This window comes from Cladophialophora yegresii (assembly GCF_000585515.1).
Source record: "Cladophialophora yegresii CBS 114405 chromosome Unknown aczIN-supercont1.2, whole genome shotgun sequence".
Classification (NCBI taxonomy): Eukaryota; Fungi; Ascomycota; class Eurotiomycetes; order Chaetothyriales; family Herpotrichiellaceae; genus Cladophialophora; species Cladophialophora yegresii.
The window spans coordinates 493,614-511,861 of NW_006913046.1; the positions used below are offsets into that span (position 1 = coordinate 493,614).

Sequence of the window (18,248 nt, forward strand, 5' to 3'; positions counted from 1 at the left end):
TTTGGAATTAGCGCAAGCCCGACGTCTACATGCATACAGTATGGGTCGTTCTCATGAAGCATTCGTCCCCGGAAGACGTCGAGCAGGCGCAGCGGGAATCGACATCGAAGCTCAAGGCAGGCTGCGACATTTGAGAACTTGCCACGCCCGCTGGTCCTACTCCTGCCAGACGCATCCGCATACGCATACGCAAACCCAATTGGCAATACCTGCCAGAGAGAGGAAAGGGACGTGAAGTCAGACGCACACGCAACTCACTTTGCGGCACCTGAGAGATGGTGGCAAAGGGAGGTGAAGCCCTGATACCTATCTTACAGTCACTGGACAGATACCGAAGATGGAGATGAGGCCTTGAGTTGGTAGCGTATCTTGCAGCCATTCACTGAGACCGGACCGCGAGCAATTCAACGCCAAGAGAGCAGCCAATTCATTGAATTTCTGGTCTGCCAGTTCCGGCATGGACATGAGTCCAGCACGAATCTTTCCAGCCACTTGGCCTTGTATCGGGAGTGTCACCTTTAACGCGGCAGTAGTGTAAGATAGGAACGAGGGATCTAGCTGGTGGATCACGTCGTGGCCTTGTCTCGAGCAGGGACTATTAGGCAGGAAACAAACAGCTTGAAGACTGCCACAGGCCGAAAAGTAGTTCGAAGACTGCACCTTCATCGTTGATGACAGGCCGACGTAGTGCTGGAATCACAACAAGCGCATTAACTCGGAGCCGGTAGAAAATAAATGTCTCAATGGATCCATTTTGAATCATTCGATTCTGTAGGTACCAAAGTCTAGCGTTCAGTCTATTGGTATCCTGAAAGGCCGGCAAGGGGCAAATGTGCCTCCCGGCTTTCGGTAGACATGTTTCTCGTGATCTTCGTGATAGTCCAAGCGGTTTCTGCATCCATTCGGTGCTTCGGCTCGTGGAGTCCTGCTTCCTTTGAGATGGACAATGTACAAGTCAAGCAATGTACAGATATCCCCCATCCACAAGCTGTTCTTGTAACGGCTGGCTTGGTTGGAGCTCGCTGACATATGATGGCTGCGAGAGAGCTTGGCCGGGTGAGGAGGCGGCGCTTTGTGGTGGGCGTGGGTACTCCGTATAGCCAGGTTGATACGTGATAAGATGTCGGCGGTAAGTGTATAGCTGTATGGATTTCTGCTTCCTCGGCATGGGTCGGCGTGCCTAGTGTATGTGGCCACAAGGCTGTGATAATGATACTGTATCCAGCGATCGCGCCGTGTCACGACCTGTCCTTGAAGGGTCCGACCTTCGAGAACCACAGCAAGGCGAGAACAATGGCAGCGATGACGATGAGGAATCCGAATGCAATAAGCCAGCCAAAGATTCGAGTGCGACGTTGTTTCTTTCGATTTCGTTCAAGCCACGATCCCCTGCGGCATGTGCGTCAGCATGCCACTCGCGATCAGTCACACCCCAACTTACGTATGTTTCAACTGCGGCCTCGACGATACAGTCGACAAGGACCCGCCATCCGACATGTTTGCCTTCTCTTCATCTTGCTGGTGTACGGCAACCGAAAATCGCTTCCAGAATGCCGGATCTTGAACGGCCGCCATTGCCGACACCCAACAAATCCAGCAGTGCTCTATGCTTGAGAGATCGTTCTCGAGTGTTCTGGCGTCCAAGGGTTTAAGGAAGTTCGGTTGTCGGGTATCTGTATCTCAATCGGAGAGATTGAAGGGTTGTCGCCAGTGTTTCGAGATAAAAAGAGACGCACAGAAGCACAGCAAGCAACGTGTGACACAAAAATGAGTGGACGATACTGAAGCACGAAGGAGTGAAGTGCAACAGATCTGGGACGACAGCGGTAAAGCCTGTGGCAGCGGGCAAAAGAAGCAGCAACGACTCACTCACATCCTCGGCGGGCAGGATTCAGGAAAGATGGAAGGAAAGAGCTGGTATAGATGCTGGAAAGCAAAGCCGGGTCCTGCAGCCGGACAAGCAGTTTGGATTTCCGCATTCAGGAGGCTTGAGGTTCCACAACCGGATTTGCTTCATTTCTTCCATGGTTGCCCAGCGCTTTCCCAAGAGCCTCGTCAAGCCTTATCGTTGATCACAGTGTCGCGTGGCCTTGTGGCGATCCATCCGATGGCTAGGCTCTTCCCTGTTGGGAACCGGTAGGCGTTCGGATGGGGCCCGGGACCGCCAATCATGGTAGTGGATGCCATGTCCCGCTCGAAGCGATAATCTCCTTACCGGATTGCGATAATGCTGGCAGCGGGAAGTGGCATTTACGAGGATGCAAGAATCGACTATTGATTGGGCTGATGCGGAGACGGTGCGAATCACGAGAAACAGGAGAGAAAAGAAAAGTGATTCAAGGTGGAGATGGCGGGAAATTACATTTGAACATTGCCGGCGTTCGCATGCGCTGCCGACGCGCCTCGGACGCGTCAACAATTTTCCATTCCGGCAACACGGGAGGGGTACCTTCAAAGTTAAATAGATCGGTGTCAGTCAGTTCGCATTGCGTCAGCTTTCCCGAGTACCAATACTCTATGGTAGATTAGTGTTATCTCAAGATGGTTTCCGGCATTGACAGACACGCTTCTAGGGAACAGAGGGATATCACCCCGGGCTACAAGAACCCATTGACGCCAGCTTCGTCATAAAGCTAACTCAATCGCCTGCGCAGTTTTGGATGTCCTAACCGTCTACGGTCCAAAGATGACATAGCGCATCATCGCAAGTGCGTTTCCCAGCAAGGTGAAGACAGTTCTTTTCTTTTTGTTCTCAAGCACCACTTCGGGAAACCTCTCCTCAGCGAAGATGGCATATGCCACTTCCTTTGTCAGAATGCCACCCGTTTGAGCAGTGTTTACAGCACCGACAGCCTGCAAGACCCGGACAAACCACAAGTTCAGAGGTAATTTCGGGGCTCCTGCTGCGCGACTCTCTTTGTCTCGCCGAATAAAGGTCTTGGCCAGCGATCGGTGGGTGATGGGCCCGCCGTCTGCGTCGTCGAGCATGGCTTGCAGCATATCTGGCTGAAAGGTATAATTGTCCCCTTGGTGGAAATCGAGGCGCGTGAATGAGGAGTCGTGCTCGATGACGTTGTGCCGCCGCGTGTCTACCAGGTCGAAGGTGCCGTCTTTGCGGAGAAGAGGAGGAAGACTGCTACAGAGCGACGCTGCGGCAAACCAGTCCATGTGCAAAGCAGTCTCTAGCGCGTGTTGGACTTGAGGAATGGTGAGGTTTCTCCCGTCTCGTGGTCTGTAATGCACACCAGTCAGTAGGTTTCCCTGGACTCTCTCTCGGAGTTGAGTTACAGCCAGCCTTGATTTGCCAACGCATTCAGCCCCGGACATGGTCCCCGATGCTCAGGATCCCCCTTGATGTACGTGTGATCATCTGCATTGTTCGCGAGTTTCGCTTGAGACGTCTTATCCAGATACCCTCCTGTCACGGCCGTCTTGACAATGCTGGTGAGAGTTAACTGCATGATGGATTACAGCGGGAGTGCAGGGAAGTAATAGCGAGGGCTGCCGCGAGGTTGTTGTGAGCGCTTCTCAGGGCGCGATCTGTCGGTAATGCTGGCTCAACATGAACAATTTTGAACTCATCCTCAACGGTCTGTCACATGCGACTCGTATAGATTCTTCTCAGCTCGCACCCGACTAAGCCACTCCGGTTTCATTCCTGGTGTAGATCTGCTACACAGCATGCGCAGCAGCTTCCTTGAAGAGGCAACCATTTGCGGGGTCGTAATCAGTGCAAACGCACATGAGCTGAGGGCCTAATACGAAAGCTGATGGGTGACTGCAGAAGAGCTGACTGCCTGGTGCCTGCCTGACGCTGCCGAGCCAGTCAGCCTCGCGGAATTTCTAATGGTGGCTTGGACTAAACGGATCGTCCACGGAAACTCGCAGCAGTCGACTTCCCGATTTCACCAATGCGATGAGCGCTATTCACCATGTCACATCTGCACCCATAAGGAAGCAGGATCGTTGCATAGGGCGTCGACTCAAGCAGCTGAGCCGCTATGGCACGAACATGTGATAAGCGCTGCCTCTTTAACATATCTCAACCGACCGTGTCTCTCATCATGGTGTCTCGGCGCACGATCTCGCCAGAACATCCTCAATTACCGCAGCCATGGACGAAGCAGTTCGACCAAGCTACAAGGCCGGCCTTTTCGACCGCTTGAACATCGCCCTGTTCCATTTCGTCAATAGGTTCATCCCATGGCACAAACTTCCCAGCTTGATCGGGGCTTTGAATCTGGAGGCTTTGCGCGTCGAGCTCCGACAGTACAATCTGCACGATACCTACCCTGATGGTACCTTTCAAGGCACACAGGCGACATGCCCCATGACCAGCACACGCTTCGAAAAGGCGCGCAACTCTGATGGCAAGTTCAATTCCACGGAGATGCCGCTGATGGGCTGCACCGGCATGCGCTTTGGCCGGAACTTCCCCAGAGCCTTCTGCCCAAAGCCGCACGAAGAGGACCTATGGAACCCGAACCCGAGAATGGTAAGTTCAACAGGGAGTCGTTGGCCTGGTTCCAGGTGAATGATATCGAGCTTTGATGTCTGCGCAAATCCATTGCTAGCCGTGGACCCCAAAAGCTGTAGATGGCTCTATGGCAAGAAACCAAGCTGACAGCACGATGTTGGTAATACCAGCTGAGCGAACGTTTCATGAAACGAGACAGGTTCATCCCCGCTACAACTCTGAATTTGTTGGCGGCGGCGTGGATTCAGTTTCAGACTCACGATTGGTTCAATCACGATACCGTAAGGCGACACTTGTCGGGTGATGCTGGCCATCAAGCTGACACAAGACAGACCGATGAGATGTACAACATCGAGCTCCCTCCTGGAGATTCATGGCAAGGCGGCAAGCCGATGCAGCTTGACAAGACGGGACCGGATGAGATCATCAGCGACACCGACCATAAATCTCCCGGTTACAAGAATCTCAACACGGCCTGGTGGGATAGCTCCCAGATTTACGGCTCCAGCGAAGCCGTTACACAATCATTGCGCAACATGGACAGCGACGGAAAGCTGACGCTCACCAAAGACGGCCGCGAGCAGTTCCTTCCTCGCGACGAGAACGGGTTGCCAAAGACCGGGTTCAACAACAACTGGTGGATAGGCATGGAGATCTTGCACACCCTGTTCGCACTGGAGCACAATTCCATCTGCGACATGCTGCGCCGCAGCTACCCAGACTGGACAGGCGACCAAATCTTCGACAAAGCCCGGCTGGTCAACTGCGCGCTCATGGCCAAGATCCACACCGTGGAATGGACGCCTGCTATCCTAGGGCACCCAACGCTCCAGATCGCCATGAATGCGAATTGGTGGGGTCTGGTCGGCGAGAAACTGACCAAATTACTCGGCCGTATCTCCAAGACCAGCGAGGTCGTCAGTGGTATACCCGGTAGCGGTGTCGATCACCAGGGCGTACCTTATTCCCTGACCGAGGAGTTCGTCTCCGTGTACCGCATGCACTCGCTCGTTCCGGACAAGATTGCCTTCTTTGATGCCCATGATGGCCACCATCGCAAGACCATCCCTGTGGAAGACATGCTCTTCACAAAGGCACAAGACCCGCTCGACCCACCCGAGGAACTCAGCTTCGCCGACGCCTTCTACTCCTTCGGCATCAACTACCCCGGCGCGATCACGAACAACAACTACCCGGCCTTCTTGCGGAACTTGAAGGTGCCAACCGACAATTTCACCCGCGACATGGGCACCGTCGACATTGTCCGCGACCGCGAACGTGGCGTGCCTCGGTACAACCAATTTCGCCGCCTATTGCGCATGCCTGCCATGAAGACCTTCGAGGAACTCACAGGCGGCAATAAAGCCCTCGCAGCGGAGTTGTCCGACGCGTACAACGGGGACATCGAACTCGTCGACACCCTGATCGGCAGTCATTCCGAACCTCTTCCCAAGGGCTTCGGCTTCTCCGATACGGCGTTCAGAATTTTCATACTTATGGCATCGCGTCGTCTCAAGAGTGACAGATTCATCGCCGGCCAGTGGAACGCAGACATGTACACCAAAGAGGGGCTAGCGTGGGTGCAGAACAGCACCATGAAGGATGTCCTCGGCCGTCATTTCCCGGAATTGAAACCCGTGCTGAAGAACAGCAAGAACGCGTTTGCGCCGTGGACCATGTTGGACAAGAGCAAGGCCTATGGGGGGATCGAGACCAATGCACCAGCGAAGTGAAAGAAAAGCGAGCACTGGAGCCACTTGGCATGGGACTGTGATGCGGCCTGCAGCAGTGAACTTGGACACTGTGCGCGGAAGTTTTGAACTACAAGCCTATACCCTGGGTACATCACCGAGCATGACAGATCGAGTTACTAGTGATATAGGCAGTGTTATTTATACAGCAAGCAAGCGTGCCTTTTCTAGCCGCACGCCGATTCTGAGCCACGCTGCTCGACGTTGTGGCCCGTCAGTCAACTGAAATGATCACATGCTGCGTAATACAAGTGCTTGCTTGCCATATCACTCCGGCGCATGCCCCCTTGTCCCCGTTTCCTTTGGCTTGGCCCCAGCCGCGACCTCCTCAATGGCCTGCCCCAAGATACTCAACCCCTTACTCATATCCTCCTTGGTAATGTTCAACGGCGGAATAAACCTCAGCGTATCATAGATACTCGTCGTCAAGATCAACATGTCCTTCTCCATACACTTGGCCTGGACTTTACTCGCGTACCCGTGTCCGCCGACAAACTCCATCGCCTGCATGAGTCCCAGCCCACGCACATCATACACGAGGTGGGGGAACTTCTGCTTGGCGTCACGCAACATGGCTGCCATTTCTTCCCCCCGCGCGTTGACGTTCTCGAGGACCTTTTCCTCACGAAACGCCTTGGCCACAGCGATGCCCGCGGCGCAGGAGACCGCGTTGCCGCCGTACGTCCCGCCCATGGACCCGGGGGGCTGGGTGTCCATCAGCTCCTTGCGGCTAGCGATGCCGCTTAGGGGGAACCCGTTCGCGATGCCCTTGGCCATGACGAGCACGTCCGGCCGCACGCCCCAGTGCTCGACGGCGAACATCTTGCCCGTGCGCCCGAAGCCGCTCTGCACCTCGTCCGCGACCAGCAAAATGCCGTGCTTGTCGCATATAGCCCGCACACGCTCGAGATACCCTTTGGGTACGGGGACGTAGCCGCCCTCGCCCAGCACGGGCTCGATCACGATCGCCGCGGTGTCTGACGGCGCGGACTCGCGCTGCAGAAGCAACTCCAGCTGCGTGACGGGGTCCATGCAGCAATTTTGGTGGTTACATTTCCCCCCCGTATGCGAGGAGATGGCGCAGTGCGCACAGTCCGGGAAGGGCACGGCAAACACGCCGCCCATCAGCGGCGCAAAGCCCGCGGAGTAGACCGTCTTGGAGCGCGTCATGGCCATGGTGCCCATCGTGCGGCCGTGGTAGGAGCCCTGCATGACGATGATGTTCTGCCGCTTCGTCGCGTGGCGGGCTAACTTGACGGCGGCCTCGACGGCCTCGCTGCCCGAGTTCCAGAAGAAGAACGTGTCGAGGCTAGGATCGGGCATCAGTGGGATCAACTGCTCGATCAGTTCGAGGTAGGGCCGCTGGAAGGCGATGTTGACTTGCGCGTGCACCACCTTGGCGGCTTGCGTTTGGGCGGCCCGCGTCACGCCCGGGTGGCAGTGGCCGAGGTTCGCGACGCCGATGCCGCAGGTGAAGTCGAGCATCTTTCGGCCCGACGCCATCGTCACGTACGAGCCGCTGCCGGACTCGATGACTTCGGTGGCGAGCCGGCCGATGCCGCGGGCGACGTGGCGGGTGCCGAACTCGGCGAGGTTGCGGATGGACATTGTGGTGGTGGTGCAAACAGCCAGGATCTTCTGCTACCGTCTGGCGTGTATGTATTTGAGCTCACTCGGGGACGAGCTCGTGAATACGGAGAACTGCCTTCGACACCACCCCTGCTTGGTGCTTGCGTGTGCCTGTCTGTAACTGTGACCGGTCAAGAGTTTCTGGGACGTCGAGGAGAAATTAGAAGTTCGTCAAGCTTGGGCCCTGCAGTACATCATGGCGGATCTGAATTCCTCGTACGGCGGTGCTGATTACGTTTATGCGCTACGTCATTGGTGGGTTGTTACCGGGATCGAGGTGCAAGCTTTGTCGGTGGAATGTCTGTTGCTTATCTTTGACCTTAGCGAGCTTCATGAACAGCTAGCAGCCATGTATCGCAGACAAGCAAGGTGCGGTGCTTTGCCCAGACCCTCGCTTGCAAAGACCCGTTATCTGAACATGATGGTATGCTTGTGGAGAGGATGGACCGTGAGGCCGATTTACACAGTAGATGCGGCCTCTGGTGAAGTATATTTCTACCTTCGTCTACTTGGTCAGTTCATGCTCAGAAGAACGCATCTCGGCTTGTTGCCCGGTACTAAGCTTTCTCCTGGTCAGCCTGGTTAACATGCTCAACCGTTGCCTCGACCTTTTCAGTCATCAGCTCCTTCACTCCTTTCAAGAACCAGACTCCCACGAGAGCAAGCACCACAAAGGGGATAATGCTCGCCCAGGCCATGCGGTACGCACGAGCATATGCCCAGTGGCTGGCATCCATGGTCTGTTCAATAATCGTAGCGTTGATTCCCGGTACGTCCGTAAGCCCAGCTCCGGAGGATAGTGCCGTGAGCAACGCAGGGACAGATGATGCGGGCAGACCGGCTTCGATGGCGGCACCGCCAACCTTGGCTGGATACGACTTCAGCTTTCCATTGATGATGGCATCGAGGACAGCCGATCCAAATGCGCCACCGATGGCACGAGCGGAGAATCCCAGACCAGTTGCGGTGGAGAGGAAGGCGTGAGGAGCCGTGAATTGGATCAGAGCCACGATGAGGGTGAGTGGACCAGATTGACCAATGCCTGAGAGCACGTTGATACCGTATTGCGCCTGGTTCCAGCTGGGTCTGACGGTTGAGTAGAGGATGCAGCTGGTTTCCATGTCAGTAAAGCCAGGCTCGAGGGGAGACGATATGACTCACACGACGAGGAACACTGTGAAAGTGACGATCAACGGAGTCTTGAGATCCTTGTACTTGGTTGCGTATAACCTGTGCGAGCTTGTCAGCTATTGCAAAGCGCTCACATTTGGTGCACCACTCACGTTATCGGGATAGACGCGACCAAGGTGACCAGACTGTAGGACAGTTGGCGGATGGAGATCTTCCACGCGTCGGTTTGGAAACCGAGATTCAGCACAATTTGAGGTGTCACGCTGTTCACCGCCGAGTAGAAGATCCATCCTTCGACTGCGAAGGAGAAGACAGACAAGGCGAAGTTGGGGGACCCCTTAAAGAAGACGTGAGCCACGATGCCGTCGTCTCGACCTTTCCACTCTGAAAGTAACGTTAGCACAATGGAAGAAGGAAAGCTGCCCAAGGGACCGTTTCATACCGTAAAGGCAAAAGAGGACCAGGAAACCACAACCAATGCCTAACGGAGCAGCAACATGGGCGTCCGACCATTCGTAGGCACCACCCGCCCAGTCCAGCGCGAGCAGAAGAAGGGTGCATGCCACGACGAAGAGGGAAGACCCAATAGGATCAATGGCCCAAACATACTGCCTGAAGGACATCTTAGGGTAATCGGAGCGTCGTGTGGGGTGGTAGAAGAAGAAAAGGCCCAGGAAGGTCGCCAGATGGAATGCTGCCTGCATCCAGAAGATGTCCCGCCAGCCGTCTGGACTTGCATTCGTGACGCCGCCCGCTCCAAGACCTCCAACGCTATAATGTGTTAGCAATATACGAGGTCAAGGCCTGGAGGGTTTAGCCTACAGTCCGCCTATCGCACCTCCCATGAAAGCGAAGCCATTGGCAAGCGCTCTGTACTTCAGCGGCAAGACCTCGCTCGGAATGGCTTGGACAATGGCAATGGTGCTCAGGGTTGTCCCGATTAGGATACCGCCTCCAATCAGCATGGACATTGAGGTTGCTTTGGCTGAAATGACAGCTCCTGCAAACGCGATCAATGGAGGGATTGAGGCCAGCCATTTGCGGTCCAGGACATCGCTCAGTCGACCCACAATTGGCGACAGCACAGACTGCATGAGTAGAGGGCCCTCTGTCAAGCAGCGGTTAGCCGGAATAATCACTCAGCTACCTCCGGTTCTGACTCACGAATAATCCAGCCAGCTATCGGAGCACCGCCAAGATCTCGAATGATAAATGCAATGACGGACCCGGCCGCCACGACCACAAAGACTTGAGCCATAATGGCGAAGCAGGTGACGAAGACGACGAGCCATGATCGCCAGCTCAGGTTGATATGCTCGGCCTCGTTGAGCTCCTGAACGTGTAGCGCAGGAGGTTCGAACTCCGCAGCATGTTGCCTCTGACGCTCACGTTCATCGGCGAGAGCGGCATTTTCGATCACCTCAGTGGTCTGTGAGATGTCCTTTTCGGCCATGTTTGCTGGCTAGACACGTTCTCTACACGTGCAAACTGAAAATGTCAGAGAAGCGAGAAAGCTGGGGATTGAAGCGAGGGAGTCATGTCCCGAAAGGCGCCTCTTCTGCGAGATATACATGGACCATCGGGCCGGTACGATAGCCATTCGCGTGCTCTGTCCATGGGTCTGGCCACCCCGTTCTACCCCGGCAGTTGGTCTGGAGACGCCCACCGGGCGGACTCCGTCAGTCTTCTCCGCAACAAGCGAGCGTCTCGAGCCCGAGGCTGGAGGAAATTGGAGAAACTAGTCGAGAAGAGGATAATGGGCAGAGAGAGAACTGCCAATCGTTTAGCAGTGGACTCAAAACCAAGGGGGTATTTTCCGGGTAGCCCATCGTTCTGCCGCCGCACGTGGTGATTTTCCAGCGCCGGCGGCAAGCTAGTCACAAGATCTGTGATCAAGGCGATAGGAAGGACGAGCCTGCCGGTTCTAGGTTTTGAGACGCAGGAGATCTTGCGGCTGCGAGACGAAAACGACTGGAAGTCAGAAGTGGGTAAAATCCCCCAGCCTCCCGCCCCAGCGATACGAGATGGAAGCGGTGGGATCCTGCGGAGAAGCTTGGGTGTGCTTGTGGAGTGCGAAGCCCCTAATTTAGACGACGTCCGACAATTTCTCTTCCTGGGTCATTTGCGTATCTCAGATGGGAGAAGTCCAAGGTTTGCTGCTGGAAGGTCCGTGGTGGCGCGGCTGTTTCAAGCACATTCATGTCCTGGACATTTATCTGCCTGAGTCGTGGCCGCTGCAGATACAGGCAACTACACCCGCGTCCAATCGAGCGTAGAAGGGAATACCAAGAACGATGTTGCCGGTACAAGCAAAACTTGGCCGCAGTCGCGATGTTCCGTCACCCAAGCACCGTGACCTCAGCTGAGCGAAAGGTGGAAGTGGCTGCTGCTACTCCAGAACCATGGAAACGATGCTCTGTCACGGAGCTTGAGTGGCAATGTCCCTTCAAGGACGTCTGAGCATGAAGACCACGGTAAGGATGAGGCAAAGATCGAAGTCTTGCTAAAGTGAAAGTCGGTGACTGTCTTCTCTCTGGTTGCCGGACCTGTCACAATGCTTGCTGCATTCACATCACTGCGACATCCTTCACTTTTCCATCTGACTGCCTTGACTCACTGCCTCTAGTGTCGCACATTCATCATTCCGGGAGACTCCCGGCATCCAAAACAAAGCGAAGACATTGGCCATACCCCACAATCGCGAACTAATAACCATGCAGAAATACACGACCAGAGAGGTCTTTGAGGCCGCACTCGCGGAACCATCCAAGTTGTCGTCCGCCACGACCAAACGTGTCCTTGAACAGTCCGAACAGGTCCCGCCCGGACTGCGCCCTGCACGGTTGGAAATGGAAACTCCCACACGGGTTCTGACTCGCGACCGCATATCGATGAACGCGCCACTAGGGAAGTCAACAGCCGTGGCTTTACCTAACCTCGAATCGTTTGTCAGTGCACCCCGGGCCAGATCCAGCGCTGTCGAGAAAGATTCGAAAGATTCGGCCGACATCGCACACGAACAAGACCAAAAGTTACAAGTCGCTACTACCTCACCACCCCCCCAGTCCTTGGGAAAGCGACGTGTCCCTCATACAAGCAAGGATGAGTGGGCTGATAGCAGTGCGGATGAGTTAACTGTCGGCGAGAAGGGCGGAAAACTCACCACAGGCGAATCCTTTCAGTCAGTCCCACTAGAAAGCACCGATGGCAAAGCACACAAGAAAGCCAAGAGAGTGGGTGCCAGGGGAGGTCCGCGGTACAATAGACTGGCGGGACCGACAAATGCATCTCCCAAAGCGCTGTCCATGTACGGTACGCTTTACCTAACGTATTGTCAAAGACGCGTGCTAACAAAGACTCCTAGAGAACGCTGTGGATGCTCGCGAGCGTCTGAAAATTGCGAAGTCCTACAAGGAGAAGATCTGCGCAATCATCGACACCGACATTCTTCAACGCGTCGATTCTGAGGGTGGCATCACGCCGGACGGAAGATTTTACAAGGCTATTCTTATGATGATGGATCGGATGGAAGCTCGGAGTCCCGATGATGTCGCGACGTGCAAGCGGAGAACCGAAAGTTGAGACAGATAATTGTGGACGCTTCGCAAGTTCTCGAGCACGCTTAGACACAATCTTTGGCATCCTGAGGAATCGGTCAACTTCTGTACATGAAGGCTAACGCGGGAGAGACATGACCTTGTACTTGGACTGATTGAACTGTTGAAGGGTGTATTTGGGCGTCAGACGTTAGGTGTTGATCATTTGCACCATGGGATGGTCTGACCGGGATCGTTCAAGGTGTTAACCAGGCTCAGCAAACGAACCCATGCAATCGTCCTCAAAGGTGTCCTCTAGTCTATTCAAGCGACCCTGTACCGTGACCTGAAAGCAATATGCTTCAAAGGATACCATACAACATTCTAACTTCGTCCCCACTCACAATCATAACTTTGCATCCCGACCTTTGCTGGAAAACACGGCCTTGTCATGTACACACGTAACGCACAACTTCCCCTCCTCATTGTACACCTTTCCCAGGATGTTCGCCGTATTCCGTCCCGCGCCATGGACCTCACAATCCACGATAACCTTGGCCCCCATGGGCACCGGCCGAAGATAACTCGTCGTAATCGTGCGACTGACATGTCCCTCGTCCATGAATCCCTCCTTGGCAATCGTCACTAGCGCCGTGGACGTCAAATTATCAAGCAACGTGGCAGCGGCGCCACCGTGCAGATTTCCACCCTTGTTGCAAAGCTCTCGCCCGATGGTAAGAGACCATTTCGTCCGGTTTGGCGTGGCTTCCAGGAGCTTGAGCGAGCAGTGTTTCAGCGCGTACGTGTCGAAGCCGAAGAAATTGGGATCGTCGGTTATCGACCGCTCGAGGGCCGTGACGCGCTCCTTGAGCGGCAGCTCCAAAAAGTTTCCGTAGTTCTTGAAGATGGCCTTGTGGGGATTCATGGGTTCTGGCTTTTTGGACATGGTGGTCGCCCTTTTGCGCTTTTGCTGTTGGCAGATTGGAGTCGGACTACGCTGAAGAGATGTGAAGCGCTATACATGTATTTCCGGGGACCGATAGCAAGTGTATGAGCCGGATCTATAGGACGAGAAGACTGTTTCTCGCGTCCATCATTCTCAGGAGTAAAATAATCAACTCTACGGCGAGGGCAAGGCCGAGAAGCAGCGAAGGAGCCTTGTGCCGAGGTCCATTCCAGGCTTCAGTCACGTTGAGATAAGCGATACGGGACGCGATAGCCCGTGCCACCACGGCCACTTCGGGGTCCGTGGTTGCATTGCGCCTTCGCAGCCTTGGGCTGAAGCAGGTAGAAAGCAGCTCGTCATTGGCCTATAAGCTGATCGCCGCAACTGCGTCGAGAAGGGTTGATTCCAAGTTCTTGCCCTGGCGGTTTGATGAACAGCGTACATCTCGATCAGTGACGGTGCCCATGATGCTTTTGAGACGCGTGCTGCAACTATACTCGCGCTCCGCCTGAAGTACTGACTACTGGCCCAACATTCCAATCGTTACCTGCGCTCCCCTCTCGCTTCTCACAGTATTGACATCCACACACTCTCTCCCCCTCGATCCACCTTGTTTCAGCCTTTGTACATCGCATTGCCGCTCTCAGTGTGCCCTCATCCCACCCGACCATGGTCTCGCTGGGGAGATATCCTTGCCATAGAGAAGATGGACGAGGATGACCGAGGCGACAGCGCCGTCTCACCAGAGAACAGCAAACATTCCAAGCGAGATCGGCTCAAGGGAGCCTTGGCCCGTACAAAGAGCAAGTTCAAGAAGGAGAACGAGAGACCCAGAGAACCAGACTTGCCAGACGATGTGAACGACTTTCTATCTGCTGGGAGAACATCGGTCTCAAGCGCAGGACATCCCTTGCCACAGCGTTCAAATGTCACGCCTACCGACGAGCAGTCAATCTCTCCCACCTCCACGAGACCATCCACCTCCGATTCCTCTACCAATCCCTTTGCCGCCCCACGATCTCCCAGAAAGATCTCCGTCCCTAAGATCGACGTTTCAAACGCCCAAAGATGGCCTCGAGCACAGTCAGTGGGAACAACGGGAACAACGGAGCAAGATATCAATAATTTCCTGCGACCTGAATACCAAGCCCGCAGCCAATCCGCGAGCTCATTTTCCGGCCAGCCAAAGAAGAACCGGCGAGGCAGGAAACTAAGTGTCTCGTTCAACGAAGCCCCTCCAGTCGTTATCGGCGAGGGTGGCGACGATGCACCCACACCTCCGGTCGAGATCGGAAAGGCCAGACAACGGGCGAGATCTGCTTCGCCAATGTCTGGTCGTGGTCAACATCTGCCAGAAGGGTCTATGAACGGTACAAATGGCAAACGACCCAGTCCGGTCCCTCCGCCCCCCAGCCAGGTGCATGCTCCTCCTGACGTCCTTCGGCCCCGGATGATGCGGCGCGTACAGACAGGCTTTGCTATCGACTCTGCTGGCATATCTGGGTTGGACAAGGAGTTTGAAATGACCCTTCGGGTGGGAGATACTGCCAGCAGAGGAGGCTCGACGTCAGACACACCAGAGATTATCGCTCCTAGACCCGTGCGGGTTGTGCAGCCGCCGCCTGCAGTATTTGAAGAGTCGGCCGAGTCCTCGACTGTCAAGAAAGAGCCCGCGAGTACAAATTTGCGCGGAAAGTTTCGCGAGGGCGACGCTCTTCGGATGCATCTCGATAAACAGGGACCGGACGTTGTTGATGACATTAGAGAGGGTAGACCTATGGGAAGAGGCACAGCCCAAAGCAAACAAGAGCCGTCGAACTGGCTATGACCTCTCCGTCGCCATCAAAGTTATCGTCTCGACAATGTGATAACGCATTCACATGTGGTGTATCGGAAATCTAGCCTGACGACCCGTCGACTTCGTTCAGTGCCTTGAAACCCTGGATAAGGTCATCAAGCAGGTCCTTCTCGTCCTCGATGCCGATACTGAATCTACAAAGGTCTCTTCCCACGGTCGAATCTGTCATCGCTCTCCATTCAACCAAGCTCTCAACTCCGCCCAAGCTCGTCGCGTGGTGGAAGAGATGCAGCTTGCTCGGTAATTTCCGTGCAAGCTCGGACGATTTGAAGACGACGGAGAAGACTGGCCCGTATCCATTGGGCATCTGCTTCTTGAGCCACGTCTTATAGTCCTGGGTTTGAAGACTGGCGTGGAGCACTTCTTTGACGACCGACTTGATGATTTCGGCGTCGGACTGTGAAAGCCCTGTGCCGACTGTGTGACCTGTCAGGGCGCCATCGAGGGCATCGACTATCCTCCCTGCAGACTCGCTTTGTCGCATGACGCGCAGCTCCAGCGTTCGAACACTCCTTACGCCGAGCCAGCCTTCCAAGCCTCCCATCACCGCGCCCAGGTATAGCCGATCATTGAGCATCTTGGGTATCCATTCCTTCTGCTTGACAGCCAACACACCGCACAACATATCTGAATGGCCACCGATATATTTTGTGCCCGAGTGCATCACCACATCTGCTCCGTGCTTGAACGGATCCTGCAATGGCGGCGGCGCAAAAGTGGCATCGACACTTAGATAAGCCCCTCTTGAATGTGCGATGTCTGCATAATGTTGGATGTTGAATGCTAACCCTGTGGGATTGACGGGAGTCTCGAGGTGTATCAGGTCACCCTTTTGGAGGTCTTCTGGGTTGCAGTCCAGGGGCAAGACCTTCAATCCAGAGAGGCGCTCGTGCAATTCCAACACGCCATGGCAGCCATGATACCCCGCTCCAATAGCGACTCTCTTCGGAGCCAGAAACGTTATCAGTGCATTGAACGAAGCTAGCCCGGACGAGTACGTCAAGCACTCGCCCTTCAACAGCACGCTCAGAATCTTTTCCAGCCGCGATGTGCTATGCGTGGTATGCCTTGAGTAGATATGTTCTCCCTGCGCGAAGATGGGTTCAGGCCTTTCATAATAGGGCCGCAGCTGAGAAGGGTCTTTAGAGTAGCGGAAGGTCGTCGAGACGTGGATCGGGGGTGCGACGTCGTCGACCAGGTTCAACGGGTCATCGGCATGGACTGCTTGCGTTGCGGGCGAGAGACTTGTCACATCCAATTCCCGTGACAGCTGCTCTTCCACTGAGTGACTGTGAGGATCGGGTGAGGCGCCATTGATCGGGTGCGCAGGCTGAGGGAGATCCGAAGGATCAGAACCCTCGATGGGTGGGTGGGCGCCGGTAGCCATGAAGGCTGTGTGTGAACTGACGACTTTTCGAATGGGATCAAGGAAGAATCGTTACTCCCTAATGCTGTAGCGAGAAAGATACCAACTCACGACCTAAGCTACGCAGTACAGGTGTGTTGATTACAATCCCATTTCGCCCTTCAACTGACATAGACAATCGGGTGCCGCAATTTTTCCATGGCACAATCATTGAATCACTGCGGACACTGCGGGCACTGCGGGGAGCCAGCGACAGCTCCGATTTCGCTTCCAGCTCCGTGTGGCTTGGAGGTGGCTTGCTTGGAACGGTTAGGCATGAGCGACAGGGCAGAGTACGAGGTACGGAGTACGTGGGAGTAATAACACCACTCGCGCCGAGTTTCATTTCGACCCTCACCTTTCTCCGGCCTTCGTTCCGCTCGACTATTCACAACCCCATACACACTCACAACTAATAAGGTAGTTAAACATGCTTCGGAACGCATCAAGACATAGCGACAGCGCATTGTCCAACCACCAATGGGAGCGGAGACGATAGGAAGTTCATTGATTATGCCGAACCGCCTGTACCACCAGGTTCGTCCATGTGTCAAAACGCTGAGCTGAGTATCTTACATCCGTACCTGAAATTCTTTCCGTCATTGTCTCGCAACCAGTGATCACCTCGACAGTCCTCGCTCTCTCTGCACTAGCCATTGCTGGGCACAAGCAAGACTATTAATTCTGCATGTTTGTCATCGGTCTTCGCTGCCACCAAAGAGCCTTCTCCTACACCAATATACACTATCCTCTTCCGAACCCACACCGCGCCGATCGCAACTCACCGAACTCGCAGGCTTAAGTCCAACTTCCAAGAGCGTCTTCTCCGCGTCCTGGCAGATCTTCCCATCCTGGACAACCTCCAGCTGCTTCCCACCTCTGACAACAATGACAACAGTCTTCGGCGTACTCTGAGCAATCTCCCACTTCTCTGCGGCGAACTTTGACAATGCCTGCAACATCTCCGTGACTGTCGCACCGTATTTCGCGGCCACAATGTACGGGTCTTGGCCCGCATTGACTTCTGAGACCATAAGCATGACCTCCAGCTCGTTCAGCGCACCGCCTGCAAATCGCTTCACTTGGAGCGCGGCTGAAATGTTGCTGAGAAAGTCCGAGTCGGGAGGATCTGGTGCAGGATGCCGCATATCTGTTTTTATTCGCTCCGCATACCCTTCGTCGTTGACGGGTCGGCTTGCTTCAGAGGCTTCTGTATCGATCCAGGCCTCTACGGCCATCTTGCGATAGTGCCTGGTCGTTGCTTGTGGATTTGCGGCTGTTCCGGTGCTGGAGTCTGATGAGAGGACAATGGCCTCTGATACAAGATTAATTATTGGGATAAGAAGGCACCAAGAAGTGGTGAGGCAAGAATGGACGTACCTTTATCGTTGTGTTTATCCATCTCGTCGAATGCGAAGGAAGCGATGGGGTGCCGATCTGAGAATAACAGTGCAGCACGGAGCGCTCTCCCTTTTTGGCGCTTTGGGTCTTCGGCACTGACAAGCACTGACAGGC

At 54.8% G+C, this 18,248-nt stretch overlaps 10 protein-coding genes across 10 annotated transcripts; 3 read left to right on the forward strand and 7 right to left on the reverse strand.

Annotated features, from left to right (window-relative positions):
• Positions 1 to 1,238: 1,238 nt before the first annotated feature.
• Positions 1,239 to 1,575, reverse strand: A1O7_02093 (uncharacterized protein; the record flags this gene model as incomplete). The annotated part of the gene is made up of 2 exons (XM_007756128.1): positions 1,239 to 1,389; positions 1,442 to 1,575. 2 exons carry the CDS (start codon positions 1,573 to 1,575, stop codon positions 1,239 to 1,241), a joined length of 285 nt encoding a protein of 94 aa, XP_007754318.1.
• A 1,098-nt stretch (positions 1,576 to 2,673) lies between these two features.
• Positions 2,674 to 3,461, reverse strand: A1O7_02094 (uncharacterized protein; the record flags this gene model as incomplete). The annotated part of the gene is made up of 2 exons (XM_007756129.1): positions 2,674 to 3,232; positions 3,289 to 3,461. 2 exons carry the CDS (start codon positions 3,459 to 3,461, stop codon positions 2,674 to 2,676), a joined length of 732 nt encoding a protein of 243 aa, XP_007754319.1.
• A 653-nt stretch (positions 3,462 to 4,114) lies between these two features.
• On the forward strand, positions 4,115 to 6,210 carry A1O7_02095 (uncharacterized protein; the record flags this gene model as incomplete). Its single annotated transcript, XM_007756130.1, has 3 exons — positions 4,115 to 4,495; positions 4,648 to 4,758; positions 4,810 to 6,210. The coding sequence occupies 3 exons, from the start codon at positions 4,115 to 4,117 to the stop codon at positions 6,208 to 6,210; spliced, it is 1,893 nt and encodes a 630-aa protein (XP_007754320.1).
• A 285-nt stretch (positions 6,211 to 6,495) lies between these two features.
• A1O7_02096 (4-aminobutyrate aminotransferase) lies at positions 6,496 to 7,836 on the reverse strand (the record flags this gene model as incomplete). Its single annotated transcript, XM_007756131.1, has 1 exon — positions 6,496 to 7,836. The coding sequence occupies one exon, from the start codon at positions 7,834 to 7,836 to the stop codon at positions 6,496 to 6,498; it is 1,341 nt and encodes a 446-aa protein (XP_007754321.1).
• A 578-nt stretch (positions 7,837 to 8,414) lies between these two features.
• A1O7_02097 (uncharacterized protein) lies at positions 8,415 to 10,441 on the reverse strand (the record flags this gene model as incomplete). The annotated part of the gene is made up of 6 exons (XM_007756132.1): positions 8,415 to 8,967; positions 9,019 to 9,087; positions 9,141 to 9,372; positions 9,431 to 9,759; positions 9,811 to 10,096; positions 10,153 to 10,441. 6 exons carry the CDS (start codon positions 10,439 to 10,441, stop codon positions 8,415 to 8,417), a joined length of 1,758 nt encoding a protein of 585 aa, XP_007754322.1.
• Positions 10,442 to 11,702: 1,261 nt separating this feature from the next.
• Positions 11,703 to 12,570, forward strand: A1O7_02098 (uncharacterized protein; the record flags this gene model as incomplete). Its single annotated transcript, XM_007756133.1, has 2 exons — positions 11,703 to 12,300; positions 12,353 to 12,570. 2 exons carry the CDS (start codon positions 11,703 to 11,705, stop codon positions 12,568 to 12,570), a joined length of 816 nt encoding a protein of 271 aa, XP_007754323.1.
• Positions 12,571 to 12,930: 360 nt separating this feature from the next.
• Positions 12,931 to 13,470, reverse strand: A1O7_02099 (uncharacterized protein; the record flags this gene model as incomplete). The annotated part of the gene is made up of 1 exon (XM_007756134.1): positions 12,931 to 13,470. One exon carries the CDS (start codon positions 13,468 to 13,470, stop codon positions 12,931 to 12,933), a length of 540 nt encoding a protein of 179 aa, XP_007754324.1.
• A 706-nt stretch (positions 13,471 to 14,176) lies between these two features.
• A1O7_02100 (uncharacterized protein) lies at positions 14,177 to 15,298 on the forward strand (the record flags this gene model as incomplete). The annotated part of the gene is made up of 1 exon (XM_007756135.1): positions 14,177 to 15,298. The coding sequence occupies one exon, from the start codon at positions 14,177 to 14,179 to the stop codon at positions 15,296 to 15,298; it is 1,122 nt and encodes a 373-aa protein (XP_007754325.1).
• Positions 15,299 to 15,368: 70 nt separating this feature from the next.
• Positions 15,369 to 16,715, reverse strand: A1O7_02101 (cystathionine beta-lyase; the record flags this gene model as incomplete). The annotated part of the gene is made up of 1 exon (XM_007756136.1): positions 15,369 to 16,715. The coding sequence occupies one exon, from the start codon at positions 16,713 to 16,715 to the stop codon at positions 15,369 to 15,371; it is 1,347 nt and encodes a 448-aa protein (XP_007754326.1).
• Positions 16,716 to 17,411: 696 nt separating this feature from the next.
• Positions 17,412 to 17,971, reverse strand: A1O7_02102 (uncharacterized protein; the record flags this gene model as incomplete). Its single annotated transcript, XM_007756137.1, has 2 exons — positions 17,412 to 17,462; positions 17,519 to 17,971. The coding sequence occupies 2 exons, from the start codon at positions 17,969 to 17,971 to the stop codon at positions 17,412 to 17,414; spliced, it is 504 nt and encodes a 167-aa protein (XP_007754327.1).
• Between the last annotated feature and the right edge of the window lie 277 nt (positions 17,972 to 18,248).